The sequence below is a fragment of the Urocitellus parryii genome, chromosome 5 (genome assembly GCF_045843805.1).
Source record: "Urocitellus parryii isolate mUroPar1 chromosome 5, mUroPar1.hap1, whole genome shotgun sequence".
Taxonomy (NCBI): Eukaryota; Metazoa; Chordata; class Mammalia; order Rodentia; family Sciuridae; genus Urocitellus; species Urocitellus parryii.
In genome coordinates, this window is record NC_135535.1 from 175,800,673 (window position 1) to 175,821,109 (window position 20,437).

Genomic DNA, 20,437 nt, shown 5'->3' on the forward strand with positions numbered 1-20,437 from the left:
AGATGATGAACATTTTTTCACCTTTGTTCATTAATTGTATTTCTTCTACTGTGAAGTGTCTGTTTAGTTCCTTAGCCCACCTATTGAATGGGTTATTTGGTTTTTTTGGTGTTAATTTTTAGAGTTCTTTATATATTCTGGAGATTAGTTCTCTATCCGACCGAGGTGCATGTGGTAAAGACTTTCCCATTCTGTAGGCTCTCTCATAATGTTATTGGTTGTTCCCTTTGTTGAGAGTAAGCTTTTTAGTTTAAATCCATCCCATTTATTGATTCATGATTTTCCTTTTTTTTGCTTTAGGAGTCTTGTTAAGGAAGTCAGGTCCTAAGCTGATGTGATGAAGATTTGGGCCTACTTTTTCTTCTATTAGGTACAGGGTTTCTATTCTAGTGTCGAAGTCTTTGATCCACTTGAGTTGATTTTTGTGCAGGGTGAGAGATAGATGTTTAACTTCATTTTGCTACATATGGATTTCCAGTTTTCCAAGCACAATTTGTTGAAGAGGCTACCTTTTTTCCAATGCGTGTTTTTGGCAAGTTTGTCTAGTATGAGATAACCATATTTATATGGGTCTGTGTCTATGTCTTTTATTTTGTACCATTGGTCCACATGTCTATTTTGGTACCACTATCATGCAGTTTTTGTTACTATTGCTCTGTAATATAGTTTAAAGTCTGCTTTTGTGATGCTTCCTGTTTTACTCTTCTTGCTAAGGATTGCTTTTTTATTTTCCAAATAAATTTCATGATTGATTTTTCTAGTTCTCTGAAGAATGTCATTTGGTTTTTAATAGGAATTGCATTAAATCTGTATAACAGTTTTGGTAGTATGGCCATTTTGACAATATTAATTCTGCCTATCAAAGAGTATGGGAGATCTTTTCATCTTCTGAGGTCTTCTTCAACTTCTCTCTTTAGTGTTCTGTACTTTTCATTGTAGAGGTCTTTCACCTCTTTTGTTAGACTGACTCCCAAGTTTTTTTCTTTTTTTTTTTTTTTTGAGGCTATTATGAGTAGGGTGGTTTTCCTAATTTCTCTTGCAGTGGATTCATCACTTAAGTTTAGAAATGTATTTGATTGATGGGTATTGATTTTATATCCTGCTGCTTTGCTGAATTCATTCACCAGTTCTAGAAGTTTTCTGGTGGAATTTTTCGGATCTTCTAACTATAGAATCATGTCATCAGCAAATAGTGGTAGTTTGAGTTCTTTTGCTATTCATATCCCTTAATTTATTTTGTCTGTCTGATTGCTCTAGCTGGAGTTTCAAGAACTATGTTGAATAGAAGTGGTGAAAGAGCACATCCCTGTCTTGTTCCAGTTTTTAGAGGGAATGCTTTCAATTTTTCTCCATTTAGTATGAGGCTGGCCTTGGCTTAGCATAGATAGCTTTTACAATGTTGAGGTATAATACTATCCCTAGTTTATCTAGTGTTTTGAACACAAAGAGGTGCTCTATTTTGTCAAATGCTTTCTCTGCATCTATTGAGATAATTATATGATTCTTATCTTTAAGACTATTGATGTTATATATTATATTAGTTGATTTGCATATGTTGAATGAATCTTGCATCCCTGAGAGGAACCCCACTTGATTGTGGTGCACTATCTTTTAAATTTGTTTTTGTATGAGATTTGCCAGAATTTTATTTTTGTGTCTATGTTCTTCAGGGATATTGATCTGAAGTTTTCTTTTTTTTTTAAAGTATGTAAATCTTTTTTTTAAATTTTATTTCATTCATGTGTCTTTATCTGGTTTTTGTATCAGGGTGATACTAGCCTCATAGAATTAGTTTGGAAGGGTTCCCTCTTTTTCTATCCCATGGAATAATTTGAAGAGTATTGGTGTTAATTCTTCTTGAAGGTCTTATAGAACTCGGCTGAGAATCCATCTGGTTCTGAGCTTTTCTTAGTTGGTAGGCTTTTGACAGTATCTTCTCTTTCATTGCTTGAAATTGGTCTGTTTAAACTGTGTATGTCCTCCTGATTCAGTTTGGGTAGATCATATGTCTTTAGAAATTTGTCAATATCTTCAAGATTTTCTATTTTATTGGAGTATAAATTTTCAAAATAGTTTCTAAATATCATCTGTATTTCAATAGTGTCCATCGTGATATTTCCTTCTTCATCACCAACTTAACAGCACCCAATGCAAACAATATACAGCCTTAAACCAAATAGCTCCTATTAAGCCTCTACAATTTTGTTTCAAGAAACAGAAATGGCGTGTTCAATTATTGTCTATAATGTAAACAGTAAGTATGCTAAAAGGGTTTACTGTTTCAAATGATGAATGATGAGGGAACGGAAGTAGTGTAAAATGTGATGTTTATAAGGGGAAAGTATAGAAGATAGAGGTAAAGATTTATAGTAAGAGCAAGGGAAGAATTAATAGAAGGTGGTTGTTAGTATGAGAGAAGTGAGAAAGAGATTCCAGGGAGACAGGTGAGAGAAAATATATATATACAGTTTAAAGAAAAAAAGAAAATATAAGCATATACAACAAAACCGTAATATACTAATCAGACATCCCATTCCCTAATAAATTGATGCATGATAAATATTTAGATTCAACGATAGTAGAGATGAAGGGGGAAAAGGCTCAATGGAAAATTGAATGATTGCTTCTGTTGGCTTTCAAAAATTTTCTCAGCTTCCCTTCTCTGTGGAGAGGTGGGGTTGTCTGAAGTTTGATGGTAACTCCAGTCCAGTAGGTGCCAAACTGGTTGGCTGGGCAAGCTGATGGCAAGATGCCCTCACACACTCTTTCAGGTTTCCCAACCATTTTAGCTGGCCCCTTCCATCCCTGTGCACTTCAGGGCTCACTGAGCAGGAGAGAATCTGGTTTTCTTCAATTTCTCCAACCTGTGCTCCCCCAGGGATACTGCCCCTAGTCTCTGGCTTCCCACAGGTTTGCTAGACCCTGACTGGCCCTGTAATCTGAAGAACTAGCTGTAATCTGAAGAACCTGGGCTTCAGCTTCTCCAGGCTCTGCCTTGCTGCAGTCCCAAGATACCAATGCCATTTCCACTTGCAGAGAAGACCACCATGCTCTCACACAAAGGAGAGACCCTGCAAAGAGGCACAAATGGCAGCCACTAGCACACCCAGCAGAAAGACCTCAGGTGCAACCAGACTTGCAGGTACCCCAACAATATATCTCCAGGCCCGGGCCAGTGTCCCCAGACTGAGACAGGCACACCCCACGATGGCAGCAGTGGCAAACCTGCAGACCCTGGCTGGTGTCCCAAGATGGCAGCAGCTGCATGTAACCAAACCTGCTGGTAGTGTGACAAGGGAAGAATGGGGGGTAAACAGCAAGGGATCAGTTGGCAGCCATGGCTGCCTCTCAGAGAAACAATATTTCCTCTGCTTGAATCCCCAATTAAGGAGCAACAAGAAATACAACAAGGAATGCTTACCTCAGCAGGAATAATTCAAACCTTAAGTTCACCATCTTGAATCTCCAGAAACTTAGATCATTGATCTTGAAACATTTTTCTTTTTAAAATAGGCATTTAAACCTCTAAATTCCTCAAGTCCCAATTTTTGATTAATTATTTTTCAATAGCATTAGATTCAAAATATTTTTAATTTCATTTGTGATTTTTTTTTCACTAAGCTATGGATTAATAAATGTATTATTTCAATATCCAGGTATTTGAGGAATTTTCTAGAGAACTCCTTAGAATGAATTTCTCATTTAATTTCATTATCGCCAAAGATATACTCTCTGTGATTTCAATCCTTTTAAATTAATTGAGATTTGTTTTATGGCTCAGCATGTAGCTATTTCAGGAAATGTCCAACGTGCACTTGAGAAGAACAAGCATTCTGCATTGTTTGATGTAGTTCACTGTGTTGATTGTGTATATTTATTGTCAGTGTCATTAAGATTTTACATACCCTTACTGATGTTTTACTTATTATTTTGATTACTGACAGAGAAATGTTAAAAACACCAACTATGATTGTGGATTTATCCATGTGTTAATGAAGCCAGAATTACACAGGCCGATAGGCAAAGGTTGATCTGGAGAATGGAGAAATTGAAATGTTAATTCCTTCAGAACCCTTCCTCCACCCTTATCAAGATAACCTGCCCCTGCTCCAACCTGTTGCTAAGGTAACCTGTCCCAGGGATTGTCCCTCTCTACAGAGAGTTGTTAATTACACCCCCTTCCTGCCCAGATCTCTCCTCCCTAGTCCCTCCAGTTTACCCATTTACCATCTTTTGATCATGCCACCTAGCATTTCTTGTTCCTTTGTACATCCAGTAATTTATTTGAATATTGGGTATTATTCACAATATAGTATAGAAACTCTGTATTCTGTTATCTGCCTTAATGGAATGTTAATTTTTTTAAAAAAAAATTTAGTTGTAGGTGGACACAACACCTCTATTTATTTATTTATTTTTATGCGGTGCTGAGGCTCGAACCCTCACAAGTTGCTAGGCAAGTGCTGTACCATTGAGTCAGAACCCCAGCCCCAAGGAATGTTAACTTTTATTGTAGCACACAGATCAATTGTTGGCTGATCATCCTGAACTTGTATAGATTTGTCTTTATACTTTGTCGAGTAAATGTATAGAAAGCTTTCCCATTTAGCTTCTTATAAGGATTCATATTGTAGAGCAGGTTGAGAGAGTACATCTTACTCTCTGTAAGGTGTGGTCCTTATCCTCAGGTGCAGCATTCTTGGTTTCGAACCTTAAGAAGTTTACAAGATATTAATGATGACTATCCACTGTAGCTGTGGAAGATCTCCAGTATCTACAAATTCTGTTCAATCTTTACTATCTCTGTTCTATACTCAGTTGTGTAGTAGTTGTTTTCTGGTAATCCTTGTATAGTCTTTCCCTTCAGATGAGATTAAAATTCTCAACCAAAAACTGAGGCAGAGTTCCATCCAAGACCTCACCCCAATTCTGTGTAGCTCCTCCCCTCTGACACCTTGCCTTGCAGATTCTAGTCACTTCCAACATCCCAAACTCTAAGTTTCCTCAGCTCAACAGTATTATACATAGTACTCTGCTTAGATCATAGCTCCCTGTGCCATGTCTGGGAGAATGTTGCCGGGCAAATCTACAACAATGTGAGGCTCATCTCATGGGTTTAAATTGGGATCATGGTTTATATTGCCTGTTTTCCAGTGTGTAAAAATTTTTTCATATAGTTTGTCCAGTTTTATGATTGCCTCAGCAGGAATAATTCAATACCTATTATTATATCATTGCCAAAAGCAAAATCAGGTCAAGATTTGAATTCAAGAACAAAAATGAATGTATTTTTTGAACCTGTTCCAAATTCTCCATCCAATTTTCTTTGTATTTTATTTTAAAATTTGTTTTAATTAGTTATACACGACAATAGAATGCATTTCATTTTATTGTACGCAAATGGAGAACAACTTTTCATTTTTTGGTTGTACACGATGTAGAGTTGTACCATTTGTGTAATCATACAAGTACCTAGGGTAATGATGTCCCTTTCATTCCAACATCTTTCCTAACCCCGTGCCCCTTCCCTTCCCCTCCCTCCCCTTTGTCCAATGCAGAGTTCCTCCATTCTTCCCATGACCTCTGCCCCCATTATGGATCAGCATCCACTTATCAGAGAGAATAGTCGGCCTTTGGTTTTGGGGGATTGGCTTACTTGGCTTAGCATATTCTCCAACTCCATCCATTTACCTGCAATGACATAATTTTTTTCTCTTTTAATGTTGAGTAATATTCCATTGTGTATATATATCACAGTTTCTTTATCCATTTATCTATTAAAGGGCATCTAGGTTGGTTCCACAGTTTAGCTATTGTGAATTGAGCTGCTATAAACATTGATTGGCTGTATCACTATAGTATGCTGCTTTTAAGTCCTTTGGGTATAGACCAAGGGGTGGAATAGCTGGGTCAAATCGTGCATCCATTCTAAGCATTCTAAGGAATCTTTTACTGCTTTCCAGAGTGGTTGCACCAATTTGCAGTGCCACCAGCAATGTATGAGCATACCTCCCCCCCCATCCTCACCAACAGTTATTGTTGCTTGTATTCTTGATAATTGCCATTCTGACTGGAGTGAGTAGCTTTAATTTGCATTTCTCTAATTACTAGAAATGTTGAACTTTAAAAATATATTCGTTGATTGATTGTATATCTTCTGAGAAGTGTCTGTTCAGTTCCTTTGCTGGAATTGAACCCAGGAGCGCTTAACCACTGAGCCAAATCCCCAGCCTTCTTTTTAATTTTTAGTTTTGAGAAAGGGTCTTGATAAGTTGCTTAGGGCCTTGCTAAGTTTCTGAGGCTGGTCTTGAACTCTGGATGTATTGCTTCAGCCTCCTGTGTCACTGGGATTAGAGGTGTGGGCTGCCACCCCCAATTCCACCCAATTTTTTAATGCTAAAACATTCATATTTATAGAACCTAACAAGAATGTAAATGATTTCATTCACTAAGGAGTTTAATATATTAAACTTGTGAAACTAAGCCAATTAGACTAACTTGGCCATTTTCAAACACTGTTTTACTCTGAGATTGCCTGATATTGACTATAAAAACTAAATGATTAATCAACAAGCCCTTCTCTAACACCGCTATCCATGCAATCCATTTCAATCTGGGCCTTAGCATATTGGATGACTTACTGAGTCTGTTTGCAACTTTGTATCATGGGGGAGTCTGGACCGAAAAAGAAAAGAACATTTGAGCAATCTACTATTTTTGTAGAGCAGATAGTTAACACTATCAAAATGTTAGGGAGAAAAAACAAGTGGATGATATTACCTCACATTTGAATAGTGAGTATCTTAATTAGGCCTTTCTCTTAATATTCTAAAAAGAACAAGAAGTTGTTATTATTCCCATTTTACAAATGAGGAAACTAGGAATCAGATAAGTTATTGGCCTTGTCCAATGTCACATAAGAAGATGATGACAGGACTGAGAAAGGTAAAGTCATCATGAGTAAATTATCAGGTAGCCCTGTGGATAAGCACCTCAGGCCATTTCTGGAAATAGAATACATAGCCAACCATGAGGTGTAACTTGAGAGATGCCAAATCATTTATTCCCTAGCTTGTTACAGGGTCTATAATTTGAACATTAATTATTCATTTTAGCTTGAGACACTGTTGACCCATTAAAATGGAAGCCTAATTATCTTATATTTGTACAGAAATTCACAATTTTCTAAATGTGTTTTCCGTTTAATAATAACACCTAACATTTACTGTGAGTACTTTCAAATGTGGCAAACACTATTTTAAATGCTTTGCACATACTATTTTTATCTACACAAAATTCTGTGGGAAGGGAACTATATTTATCTCCATTTTATATGTATATATACAAAGCCTATAGAGATTCAATAACTTGCCTAAGACAAAAGTAGATAGGTTAGGATTTGATTCCAGATTCAGAATTCTTACTTTTAACCACTAAATTATTTGTTATGCAAGTTAATCAAATCAAAATCCTGAAAGACAAAAACACTGTTAAATTATCCTTTGTAGATGAACAAATTAAAATCCAAAAAAGCTAAATGAGTTTTCTAAGGTTCCCCAACTAATTATTAGTTGACACTTGACGAATCCTGGGAATCATGATACCTCATCAACTTTTTACAACATACTAAACCAAAACAATTACTAGTTAAGTCATTATCAGCAAAAAGAGAGATTGAGGCAAAGATGGTTATATTTTTATGAGAACTGAATATGTCCTGAGACGCTAAAAAGCAGCCTGTGAATTGTCTAATTCCCAGGTGGTAGGGGAAATATTAATTTTATTCTATAAATATTTACTGATTCCCTAACTAAGTTCCAGGTATCATTCTCAGTGCAGAAATAAATCTATTAACAAAGCAAACAAAAAAATCCCTGTCTTTATAGAATTTACATTCTAGTGAAATCTAAAAAAAACATTACTGATAATACAGAAGAATTATATTGAAAATAAACAGGAGCATAGCTGAATTAAAACTAGAAACAGCTAGAATTTTTTTCCCCCGAATCTACTCATCATTCTTCAGTAACTCACTTATTTCACACATGCTGCTTCTAGGAAACAACCAATATTAAAATGTGGGTGATGAACTTTTTCAAAATACATTGCCAGACTTGTTATCCATGGTGTAAATTATGGATTACCAAAGGAAGAGTCAAGTTCTTCAATAGTAAGAGATATAAAGACAGTTTTATAGTACATTTGATCTCATAGAATTGTTGAGAAAGCATCTAACCTTGAAAAAAGGGTTATGATCTATCAGTAAAATCTAAGATTCTTCTTAGGGTCTTCTTTTAGATTATCAGAAGTTCTTACTACTGAAAAGTAGAATATTGGCAGCTACAATAGGTCTTTGATGAGGAAGAAGGCTGATAACAATAGTCAACTACCTCAGCATCATCATTTTAACAAAGATCTAGCTTCTCCATTCTCTGCTTGGGTTTACTTTAACAAACTCCTCAAAGTTGGCAAGGGACAGATTCTTAGTTCAGGATAGAAAAACCCCTGCTTTGATTCTTTAGCCTGAGTTGCTAGGCAGCAGCAGTTCCCAGTTTGAGGCACCCAGCTCTTGCTTTTATCAGCACTTGTCAATCATGCCCAGCAGGCAAGAGCCTTCATGAAAAGCTTATTTTCTCCTCCTCTTTTTTTGGCTGACTCTATCTGCACCAATCTCGTGGGCTTTTTCCAGGGTTACACTATACTTTAGAGACAGAGAATATTTCTAATACCACTTCATTCCTAAGACTCAAGAAGATGAACCCCCTCAATGAACAGCCTGAAATTCTAGAGGATTTTCCTCTTTTGGCCCAAGACTGTTTTGCAAATTCAGCCCCTGTCATTGAGAGGTTTGGGTGAATGAATTTATCAAATCATTTCCACCAGACAGCTGGGAGTGTTAGAAGTCAGGGAGGCCAGCAGAAGGGCAGTTACAAGGAAAGGAGGAGCAGGGAGAGGAAAAGGCATTGTGAAGGGAGCAAGGAGTTGCAAAGTCAGGGCCACTGATGACAAATCTCTCTGCTCCTCAGCTTCCCCAAGGGCTGGTATTATATGTGTCAACTAAGTCACTGTCTTTCACTAAACAGAACCTCAATATCCTCCTGGTGTTCACTCATGTCAGTCAGTAATAGAAACTGAAGGTCAAAATGGAGGTGAGTGTGGGAGATGCTGGAATGAGCTCCCGAGATCCCTCTTCAGGAATGAAGGACCAACCAACCCCAGCTGTTGGGACTGCTCCCTGCACCCTGCCCTCAGCCGGCAGTCCCCTTTGTAGATTGCCTCAATGTAAGGAAACTGCCTTCATCAAGATCCTATCTCCTTCCCACAGAGCCCCACATCCAGTAACTGATTATCAGAATGGAGTAAAGGTCCAGCCTGGGACAGCTGTGTACTTTCAACCCACCTTCATTACTCCCAGTATGGTTGGCTGAGGCATCTGTTGATATTACATCACAGCTCAGCTTCTTCCTCTACCCAATCCTGCTTCCTTTCCCTCCCTTCTACTGGGGTTGATTTCAAAAGTGCTCCTTAAAAAAATTCCCTGCATGCTAAAATCCCCAAGGTCTGCTTCCTGGGGACTCCAGTACTGGATAACCAGGCCAGGAGGCTTCCATTCCTCAGATGAGGCGGTCTTGGACTGCTGTACACAGTTACTTACTGCTCTGGGAAAATTTCCTCAGTGACAAAGGGAGTGTGACTTGGCCCAGGGAAATCTTCCTTTGTTCCTGAGGGAGGTCCTGGAAACAGCTTTTCAGACATTAGACCACAAAAGCGTAGTTGATCCATTTCACTTGATAAGCATTCAGTAACCATGGGTCCTTCAAGCACAAAATCATTTCTTACCATGTGGTCGCTGTTGTCATCATCATCTTTATTGTTGTCAGTAACATTTCAAGCAGTATCCCCAAGCCTGATATTCCAGGACTTATGAATCACTATCCATTCTTTTCACATTCCCCTATGTTTTTCTGAACAAAGCTGATATCTCCTTTTACTCTTCCTATTTCCAGATAGATGTATACTTAGTTTTCAAACTGTCTATTTATGACATTCCCCCATCTGCTGAACCATTCTAATTGTCTTTCTCTGGATCTTCATTTCTGCTGATTTTTTTTTCAGTCATAGTGGTTTTATGTTTCTAAATATGAATGAACCAGGGTTTTAAACCCAGGCGAGATTACATTCTTTTGGTTTGTTTTTAGTATTCTCACTGAAGGTGTTCAGCCAGGTTTTGTGGAAAAGCTATTCACTGGGTCAGACTGACTTTAGGGCTTCTCTCTTTTTTTTTTATTTATTAATGTTTTTTTATTTTTATTTATTTATTTATTTATTTTTTTAGTTCTCGGCGGACACAACATCTTTATTTGTATGTGGTGCTGGGGATCGAACCCGGGCCGCACGCATGCCAGGCAAGCACGCTACCGCTTGAGCCATATCCCCAGCCCCTTAGGGCTTCTCTGAGCATATCATACAATTCAAAATCCATTCCCATAAGCAAAATTCAAATCATTATATTTCCTCACACTCCACTTTGCATCTGCCCTCACTAACACCCTGCTGCTAATTTTCCAGTGAGCTCTCTATGATTATCTTCACTGGCTCCTATTTCACTCCCTCAAATAATTTAATGTCTCCTACAAATGTAGAAGGTTTACCACAGATGTCCTTTGTTAGTATATTTCTAATCATGAAAAATAACTAGTTCTGTTCAGATCTCTCAGGATTCAGTTGTTTAGATCTCTATTAAGTGCCCATATTCCTACCTTTTGTTTCCTGTTTTTAATTTACATTACTTTTCCTCTGCAAAATAACCCCAGAAATCCCATGGTGATGCACATTGGGAACTGATATAATGTAGTGATAATCAAAAGGCTATCTTAATGTATATTATTTATTTATTTATTCTAATTTGTTATACATGACAGCAGAATGCGTTTCAATTCATAGTATACATATAGAGCACAATTTTTCATGTCTCTGGTTGTACACAAAGTAGAGTTACACCATTAGTGTCTTCATACATGTACTTAGGGTAATGATGTTCATCTCATCCCACCATCTTTCCTACCTCCACATCCCCTCCTTAATATATATATATATATATATATATATATATATATATATCCAAAGATTCCACAGATGTACAAAACAGTCATTTGTTGATTAGTTCTTTGACAAAAGAACCTGGAAAGCTTTGGGTAATAACATGGCCAAAGCAGAATCCAGAGCTTTTTAAAGTCTAGGCTTAGGCTCAATCTGATGTTTGGTGCCTTTGTCAGTCTTGTAGTAAGTTGCGAACTCCTTCACTGACCCTAAATCTTTTCCACTTTCTGGTTGTGATCTACCCAATTCCAATGTCCTGAGTTTGGCCCCTTTAATATTCCTCAGGTTACATTTCACTTCTTACAGATTTCAGACTCAGAGAAAGGGCCACACAGGTGCTTGTGAAATTACCACCTTTGGGATGTGGACAAGTTATCTTAGGAAAAGCAAGATCAAAATCAGACTTTCAATGTAGGCAGGAATGGCACTAAATAAAATGTCACCATTGCGTTCAGAGTTACTTTTCAAGATTTAGGGCAAAATCTGGGGATCCTGTTACTTATTACAGACTGTGACGAGTGATGTGAATGTAATTTACATCATAAGGAACAAAAGCTCCTATTCTCTCATACTGATCCATGAAGAACGGGGAAAGGAGGCATCTTATAAGGTATGAATATAAAATTTCTATTCTTCCTGGCTGTGAATCACATCTCTAAATATAGACTTGCATGTGTGTGCATGCACACAATTGTAGCAACTTTCCTATTGACTCAAAGGATTTTATTTCAGCTCTTCATTTCTAAGAAGTCACTGTTCTCTCCTATTCCTGTAGGCCTGAGTCACCCCCTCCCATCCCTTTTGCTCCCTGTAAGATAACAGAGACAGATTTACACAACTAAAGTACAGGGTATTTTTAGGAACAAGCTGCCACTGGAAGTTATACCTCTTGATGGAAATCAAATTGCCATATCATATTTTGGGAAAAAGCTTTGCATCTAATGACTACTGATAAAGCAACATGCACCTTGTAAACCTTGCCTCTTGGACACTGAAAACCTAAATGAATTTCTAGGGGTTTTTATTGAAAATTTCAAGATACTACAAATCTTTTCGGGAAATAGATAATTTAGACAGACACATAATTTCTATGTTTGGATATTTTTTCTTCAGTTACCCTAAATGTTTAACTTGATATTCAATCTGTGTTTGAAATAGAGTAGAGCTACCTATTTTTATTTGTGTTAATATTATTCTGTAGGACACCCAATGCTACATCGTACAGCCATGTGGCTGAGTGATGGAAAGTTGGCAACCCAACTATTTGGTTTATAGCAATATGTGTGTTATGCAAGAACTTGAATGTTTATGCCCCCTCCCAAATTCACAGGTTAAAACATAATTACCAAAGCAATAGTGTTGGGAGGTATTAAGTTATGGGGAGTTCTACCCTCATGAATAGACGAATGCTGTTAGTCTATTTTAGGTCATACCTTATAAGATGCCTCCTTTCCCCGTTCTTCATGGATCAGTATGAGAGAATAGGAGCTTTTGTTCCTTATGATGTAAATTCACATCACTCATCACTCACACATTCTAGGTGAGGGCTCTATTGCTGAGCCACAACCCCAGCCCATGTGATTTTTATGTACAATTTCCATGTGATAATTTTATACATGTAAAGAATTTACAAAGAGAAAACTTTGCCCAAATGTGTATATTTTTGTTGTTGCAAAGTTTGTTCTTTTGGCAATTTCTGAAAAGCTGAAGAGACACTGTGATTATCAGCATCCGGTCTGTAGCAGACTGTCAAGACTACAGTGTTATTCCAAGGGTCTGGAGGTCAGAGGAAAGGAAAGAGTTCCCCCTTTCGTGTTTCATTTATTTTTTTTTATGAAATATTATTAGTATTTATTGATCATGTACAATTTTATAGTTATAACTTGACGGCATGTAATTGATGTCTTCTTTTTTTTTCTTTTTTTTTTTATTGGTCGTTCATAACATTACATAGTTCTTAATACATCATATTACACGGTTTGATTCAAGTGGATTATGAACTCCCGCTTTTACCCCGTATACAAATTGCTGTATCACATCAGTTACCCTTCCATTGATTGACATATTGCCTTTCTAGTGTCTGATGTATTCTGCTGTCTGTCCTATTCTCTACTATCCCCCCTCCCCTCCCCTCCCCTCCCCTCCCCTTTTCTCTCTACCCCTTCTACTGTAAATCATTTCTTCCATTTGTATTATCTTGTCTTACCCCTCCTTTCCTCTTATATGTCCTTATGTATAACCCTGAGGATCGCCTTCCATTTCCATGGGATTCCCCTTCTCACTCCCTTCCCCTCCCACCTCTCATCCCTGTTTAATGTAAATCTTCTTCTCAAGCTCTTCGTCCCTACCCTGTCCTTGTTTACTCCCCTTATATCAAAGGAGTCATTTGGTATTTGTTTTTTAAAGATTGACTAGCTTCACTTAGCATAATCTGCTCTAATGCCATCCATTTCCCTCCAAATTCTATGATTTTGTCATTTTTTAATGCAGAGTAATACTCCATAGTGTATAAATGCCACATTTTTTTTATCCATTCATCTATTGAAGGGCATCTAGGCTGGTTCCACAGTCTTGCTATCGTGAATTGAGCTGCTATGAACATCGATGTAGCAGTGTCCCTGTAGCATGCTCTTGTTAGGGCTTTAGGGAATAGACCGAGAAGGGGAATAGCTGGGTCAAATGGTGGTTCCATTCCCAGCTTTCCGAGAAATCTCCATACTGCTTTCCAAATTGGCTGCACCAATTTGCAGTCCCACCAGCAATGAACAAGAGTGCCCTTTTCCCCGCATCCTCTCCAGCACTTATTGTTGTTTGACTTCCTAATGGCTGCCAGTCTTACTGGAGTGAGATGGTATCTTAGGGTAGTTTTGATTTGCATTTCTCTGACTGCTAGCGATGGTGAGCATTTTTTCATGTACTTGTTGATTGATTGTATGTCCTCCTCTGAGAAGTGTCTGTTCAGGTCCTTGGCCCATTTATTGATTGGGTTATTTGTTATCTTATTGTCTAATTTTTTGAGTTCTTTGTATATTCTGGTTATTAGGGCTCTATCTGAAGTGTGTGGAGTAAAGATTTGTTCCCAGGATGTAGGCTCCTTGTTTATCTCTCTTATTGTTTCTTTTGCTGAGAAAAAACTTTTTAGTTTGAGTAAGTCCCATTTGTTGATTCTATTTGATAACTCTAGCGCTATGGGTGTCCTATTGAGGAATTTGGAGCCCGATCCCACAGCGTGTAGATCATAACCAACTTTTTCTTCTATCAGATGCCATGTCTCTGATTTAATATCAAGCTCCTTGATCCATTTTGAGTTAACTTTTGTGCACGGCGAGAGATAGGGATTCAGATTCATTTTGGTGCAAATGGATTTCCAGTTTTCCCAGCACCATTTGTTGAAGATGCTATCCTTCCTCCATTGCATGCTTTTAGACCCTTTATCAAATATAAGATAGTTGTAGTTTTGTGGATTGGTTACTGTGTCCTCTATTCTGTACCATTGGTCCACCCGCCTGTTTTGATACCAGTACCATGCTGTTTTTGTTACTATTGCTCTGTAGTATAGTTTGAAGTCTGGTATCGCTATACCGCCTGATTCACACTTCCTGCTTAGTATTGTTTTTGCTATTCTGGGTCTTTTATTATTCCATATGAATTTCATGATTCTTTTATCGATTTCTACAAGATATGCTGTTGGGATTTTGATTGGCATTGCATTGAACTTATATAGGACTTTTGGTAATATCGCCATTTTGATGATGTTAGTTCTGCCTATCCATGAGCAGGGTATATTTTTCCATCTTCTAAGGTCTTCTTCTATGTCTTTCTTTAGGGTTCTGTAATTTTCATTGTATAAATCTTTCACCTCTTTTGTTAGGTTGATTCCCAAGTATTTTATTTTTGGGGGGTATATTGTGAATGGAGTAGTTGTCCTCATTTCCGTTTCAGAGGATTTGTCGCTGATATACAGGAATGCCTTTGATTTATGCGTGTTGATCTTATATCCTGCCACTTTGCTGAATTCATTTATTAGCTCTAATAGCTTCTTTGTAGACCCTTTTGGGTCTGCTAGGTATAGAATCATATCATCTGCAAATAGTGATAATTTAAGTTCTTCTTTCCCTATTTTTATGCCTTTAATTTCTTTTGTCTGTCTAATTGCTCTGGCCAGTGTTTCGAGGACTATGTTGAACAGAAGTGGTGAGAGAGGGCATCCCTGTCTTGTACCAGATCTTAGAGGGAATGCCTTCAATTTTTCTCCATTCAGAATGATGCTGGCCTGTTGTGGTGAGCCGTTTCTGTGAACTGTGGCCGCCATTACAAGATGGCGCTGGTTTCCCCTGTAGTCTGTGACAAACAACTCCTTATCAGAATGAGTTGGCACGCTGTGACTTGGCACCCTATGAGAAAAGTCCATGTGGCAGCTTCGCATTGGGGCTTGAGGTGCTTTATTAAGGCTGGGAGGGGCATCCAGGGGAGAGAAGAAAAAGTATCAAGGACCTGAATAAACTGCTGAGAGAAGATTCCCGAGTTGCGTCTTCCTTGCGGGCAAGGGGTCGCGACAGCCTGTGGCTTATCATAGATTGCTTTTACAATGTTGAGGTATGATCCTGTTATCCCTAATTTTTCTAGCGTTTTGAACATAAAGGGATGCTATACTTTGTCGAATGCTTTTTCTGCATCTATTGAGATGATCATATGGTTCTTATTTTTAAGTCTATTGATGTGGTGAATAACATTTATTGATTTCCGTATATTAAACCAGCCTTGCATCCCAGGGATGAATCCTACTTGATCATGATGTATAATTTTTTTGATATGTATTTGAATCCGATTCGCCAGAATTTTATTGAGGATTTTTGCATCAAGGTTCATTAGAGATATTGGTCTGTAGTTTTCCTTCTTTGAAGTGTCTTTGTCTGGTTTCGGAATCAGGGTGATGTTGGCCTCGTAGAACGAATTTGGAAGTTCTCCCTCTTTTTCTATTTCCTGAAATAGCTTGAAAAGTATTGGTGTTAGTTCCTCTTTAAAGGTTTTGTAAAACTCTGCTGTATACCCATCCGGTCCTGGGCTTTTCTTAGTTGGTAGTCTTTTGATGGTTTCTTCTATTTCCTCTATTGTTATTGGTCTGTTTAGGTTTTCTATATCCTCCTGGCTCAATCTGGGCAGATCATAGGACTCAAGGAATTTATCTATGCCTTCACTATCTTCTATTTTATTGGAGTATAAGGATTCAAAGTAATTTCTGATTATCTTCTGTATTTCTGAAGTGTCTGTTGTGATATTGCCTTTTTCATCCTGTATGCTAGTAATTTGGGTTCTCTCTCTTCTTCTCTTCGTTAGCATGGCTAAGGGTCTGTCAATTTTATTTATTTTTTCAAAGAACCAGCTTTTAGTTTTGTCAATTTTTTCAATTGTTTCTTTTGTTTCAATTTCATTAATTTCAGCTCTGATTTTAATTATTTCTTGCCTTCTACTTCTTTTGCTGTTGTTTTGCTCTTCTTTTTCTAGGATTTTGAGATGAAGTATGAGATCATTTATTTGTTGGTTTTTTCTTTTTTTGAGGAATGAACTCCAAGCAATGCATTTTCCTCTTAGAACTGCTTTCAATGTGTCCCATAGATTCCGATATGTTGTGTCTGTGTTTTCATTTAACTCTAGGAATTTTTTAATTTCCTCCTTGATGTCTTCTAAAACCCATTGATCACTCAGCAACCTATTGTTCATTCTCCAGGTGATGCTTGATTTTTCCTTTCTTCTTTTATCATTGATTTTCAGTTTCATTCCATTATGATCAGATAAGATGCATGGTATTATCTCTACCCCTTTGTATTGTCTAAGAGTTGCCCTGTGACATAGTATATGGTCTATTTTTGAGAAGGTTCCATGTGCTGCTGAGAAAAAAGTGTAGCTACTTGATGTTGGGTGGTATAGTCTATATATGTCAATTAAGTCTAGGTTGTTAATTGTGTTATTGAGTTCTATAGTTTCCTTATTTAACTTTTGTTTGGAAGATCTGTCCAGTGGTGAGAGAGGTGTGTTGAAGTCTCCCATGATTATTGTATGGTGGTCTATTAGACTCTTGAACTTGAGAAGAGTTTGCTTGATGAACACAGCTGCACCATTATTTGGGGCATATATATTTATGATTGTTATGTCTTGTTGGTGTATGGTTCCCTTGAGCAGTATGAAATGTCCTTCTATATCCCTTTTGATTAGCTTTGGCTTGAAATCTATTTTATTAGATATGAGTATGGACACTCCTGCTTGTTTCCGCGGTCCATATGAGTGATATGATTTTCCCCAACCTTTCACCTTCAGTCTATGTATATCTTTTCCTATCAAATGCGTCTCCTGTAGACAGCATATTGTTGGGTCTTGTTTTTTGATCCATTCTACTAGCCTGTGTCTCTTAATTGGTGAGTTTAAGCCATTAACATTTAGGGTTATTATTGAGATATGGTTTGTTCTTCTATCCATATTTGTTTATTGATGTTACTAAACCTGATTTGTTATCCTCTTTGACTACTTTCCCCCCTTTACTGTCCTACCTCCCATTGTTGGTTTTCAATGTTATTTTCCATTTCCTCTTCCTGTAATGTTTTGCCAAGGATTTTTTGAAGAGATGGTTTTCTAGCTGCGAATTCTTTTAACTTTTGTTTATTGTGGAAGGTTTTAATTTCATCTTCTAACCTGAAGCTTAATTTCGCCGGATACACGATTCTTGGTTGGAGCCCATTGTCTTTCAGTGTTTGAAATATGTTATTCCAGGATCTTCTAGCTTTCAGAGTCTGTGTTGAGAGATCAGCTGTTATCCTGATTGGTTTACCCCTGAATGTAATCTGCTTTCTTTCTCTTGCAGCTTTTAAAATTCTCTCCTTATTCTGTATGTTGGACATCTTCATTATAATGTGTCTAGGTGTGGATCTCTTATGATTTTGCACATTCGGCGTCCTGTAGGCTTCTAGGATTTGGGATTCTGTCTCATTCTTCAATTCTGGGAAGTTTTCTAGTATTATTTCACTGAATAGACAGTTTATTCCTTTGGAATGGAGCTCTGTGCCTTCCTGTATCCCAATGACTCTTAAATTTGGTCTTTTGATATTGTCCCATAATTCTTGGATGTTCTGCTCATGGTTTCTTAGCAGACTTGCTGAGCTGTCTATGTTCTTTTCCAGTTGAAATACTTTGTCTTCATTGTCTGATATTCTCTCTTCTAAGTGATCTACTCTGCTGGTAGTATTCTCAATTGAGTTTTTAAGTTGGTTTATTGTTTCCTGCATTTCTAGAATTTCTATTTGTTTGTTTTTTATTACCTCTATCTCCCTGTGAAATTGATCTTTTACTTCCTGGATTTGTTTGTCAATGTGATCTTTCATTGTCTGATTTTGCTGTCTCATGTCTTCCTTGAGACTCCAGATCATCTGAAGCATATATATCCTGAACTCTTTATCTGACATTCCATCTGTTGCAGCTATTACCTCTTCTAAAGTTGAGTTGACCTGCATTGCTTGTGGTCCTTTCTTTCCTTGTCTTTTCATACTGCTCGCGTTTCTTTCTGCTTGGTGCAACTGTTGTGTTTTTGAAATTTACCCCCTATTTATTTATGTTGCTCTTGTATACTTGAAAAGTCTCCCTTGCAGGTGCGGGCGGCGGCTGTGCCCCTACTCCAATTGGGGTGACGTGTCTACCACACTGGCGGCTCTCTGGGCCTGTTCAGGGAGTGGAAGGCGGCTCTGCTCTGTCCCTATTCCAATTGGGGTGTCGTGACTACCATGCTGGCAGGTCGCTGGGCCTGTTCCGGGCGTGGGCGGTGGGCTTGGCTGGCGGGATTCCACCTAATGGCAGTCCCTAACCTCCCTGCTTGCTAATTAATGGCTTCTCTGAGGCGCCACGCCTTCTGTAGCTGCGGGGCAGGCCGTGCGAATCAGTTGGCCTGGATCTCCGGGGTCCTGCTGCTGGCTGTTTTGATGTTGCAAGCTGTTGGAGAGTGGTGGTGTATCCTTCAGCTTTCCCGGATGGTGGCCGCTGACTGCCTGGATGGAGTGTCCGCTGTTTTGATGTTGCACTCTGAAGGAGAGTGGCGGTGTATCCTTCAGCTTTCCCGGATGGTGGCCGCTGACTGCCTCGGTGGAGTGTCCGCTGTGGGGGATGGGACTGTACCGCTTCCTTCCCCTTCTGAGATCCCGTGCTCGACCCAAGGGTCCGTGTGGGCTTGGCTGGCGGAATTCCACCTAATGGCAGTCCCTAACCTCCCTGCTTGCTAATTAATGGCTTCACTGAGGCGCCACGCCTTCTGTAGCCGCAGGGCAGGCCGCGTGAATCAGTTGTCCTGGATCTCCCGGGTCCTGCTGCAGGCTGTTGGGATCCCTGGCACTCTATCACTTTGTTTTTTTCTGCTTGCCCCTCCCCCAGCGCTGGCTAGCCAGGTTTCGTTTTGGCTGCTACTGGGAGGAGGGGTTGGAGGTCAGGTGTCTCTGGTTTCCCCCTAGTCTTTATGGAGGCTCAGCTTGATACTCCCTCTCCCGGCAGGCCTAGGAGAGATTTTATGCGAATTCCCACTGTCTGGGGGGTGAGCTGAATGACACCGACCTGTTTTGATGTCGCACTCTGAAGGAGAGTGGCGGTGTATCCTTCAGCTTTCCCGGATGGTGGCCGCTGACTGCCTCGGTGGAGTGTCCGCTGTGGGGGATGGGACTGTACCGCTTCCTTCCCCTTCTGAGATCCCGTGCTCGACCCAAGGGTCCGTGTGGGCTTGGCTGGCAGAATTCCACCTAATGGCCTCGTGTTTCATTTATTACACAAATTATTTATAATGGAGGGAGGAGAGGAAAAGAAGCAAGGAGGCAGTTGCTGTACGCTGTTCACTATCATATACAATGAGATTATGACACCTTTGTTGGGTGCTTGGCTGTTTGTTTGTTCTTGCTTGAAAAATGAAAGCCAATTTGTGAAATCAAAATATTATTAAATCATTTCAATCTTCCAAAGATATTTTGCCTTTTTAATCAATAATATCCTCTGTGCCTAATCACAAGAATCTTCTTTCTCATAATTTTTGAGATTTATTTTGTATATACAATTAATTGGAGATATTTTTGGATATATATATATATATATCTCCAGCTCCAGGAATTGAACCCAGAGGTATTTAATCACTGAACCACATCCCCAGTCTTTTAAAATATTTTATTTAGAGACAGGGTCTCGCTGAGTTGCTGAGGGCCTTGCTAAGTTGCTAAGGCTGGTTTTGAACTCACAATCCTCTTGACTCACCCTCCCAAGTGCTGGGATTTACAGGAGTGTGCCACTGCACCCAGCAACATTTTGTTTTATAAATCTT

The 20,437-nt window shown here is 38.7% G+C and overlaps 1 protein-coding gene across 2 annotated transcripts in view; it reads right to left on the minus strand.

Moving 5' to 3' along the window:
• Positions 1-20,437, minus strand: part of LOC113188834 (uncharacterized) — a 74,195-nt gene that overhangs the window by 19,220 nt on the left and 34,538 nt on the right. Inside the window, exon 5 of one of the 2 annotated variants that reach the window (XM_077798686.1) lies at positions 5,549-5,691. The exons of the other annotated variant lie outside the window; for it this stretch is intronic. Within the exon in view, the coding sequence (XP_077654812.1) occupies positions 5,688-5,691 (4 nt within the window). The 3' untranslated portion in view covers positions 5,549-5,687. Of the gene's footprint in view, positions 1-5,548; positions 5,692-20,437 lie in introns of those variants that run through there. 2 annotated transcript variants of the gene reach the window in all.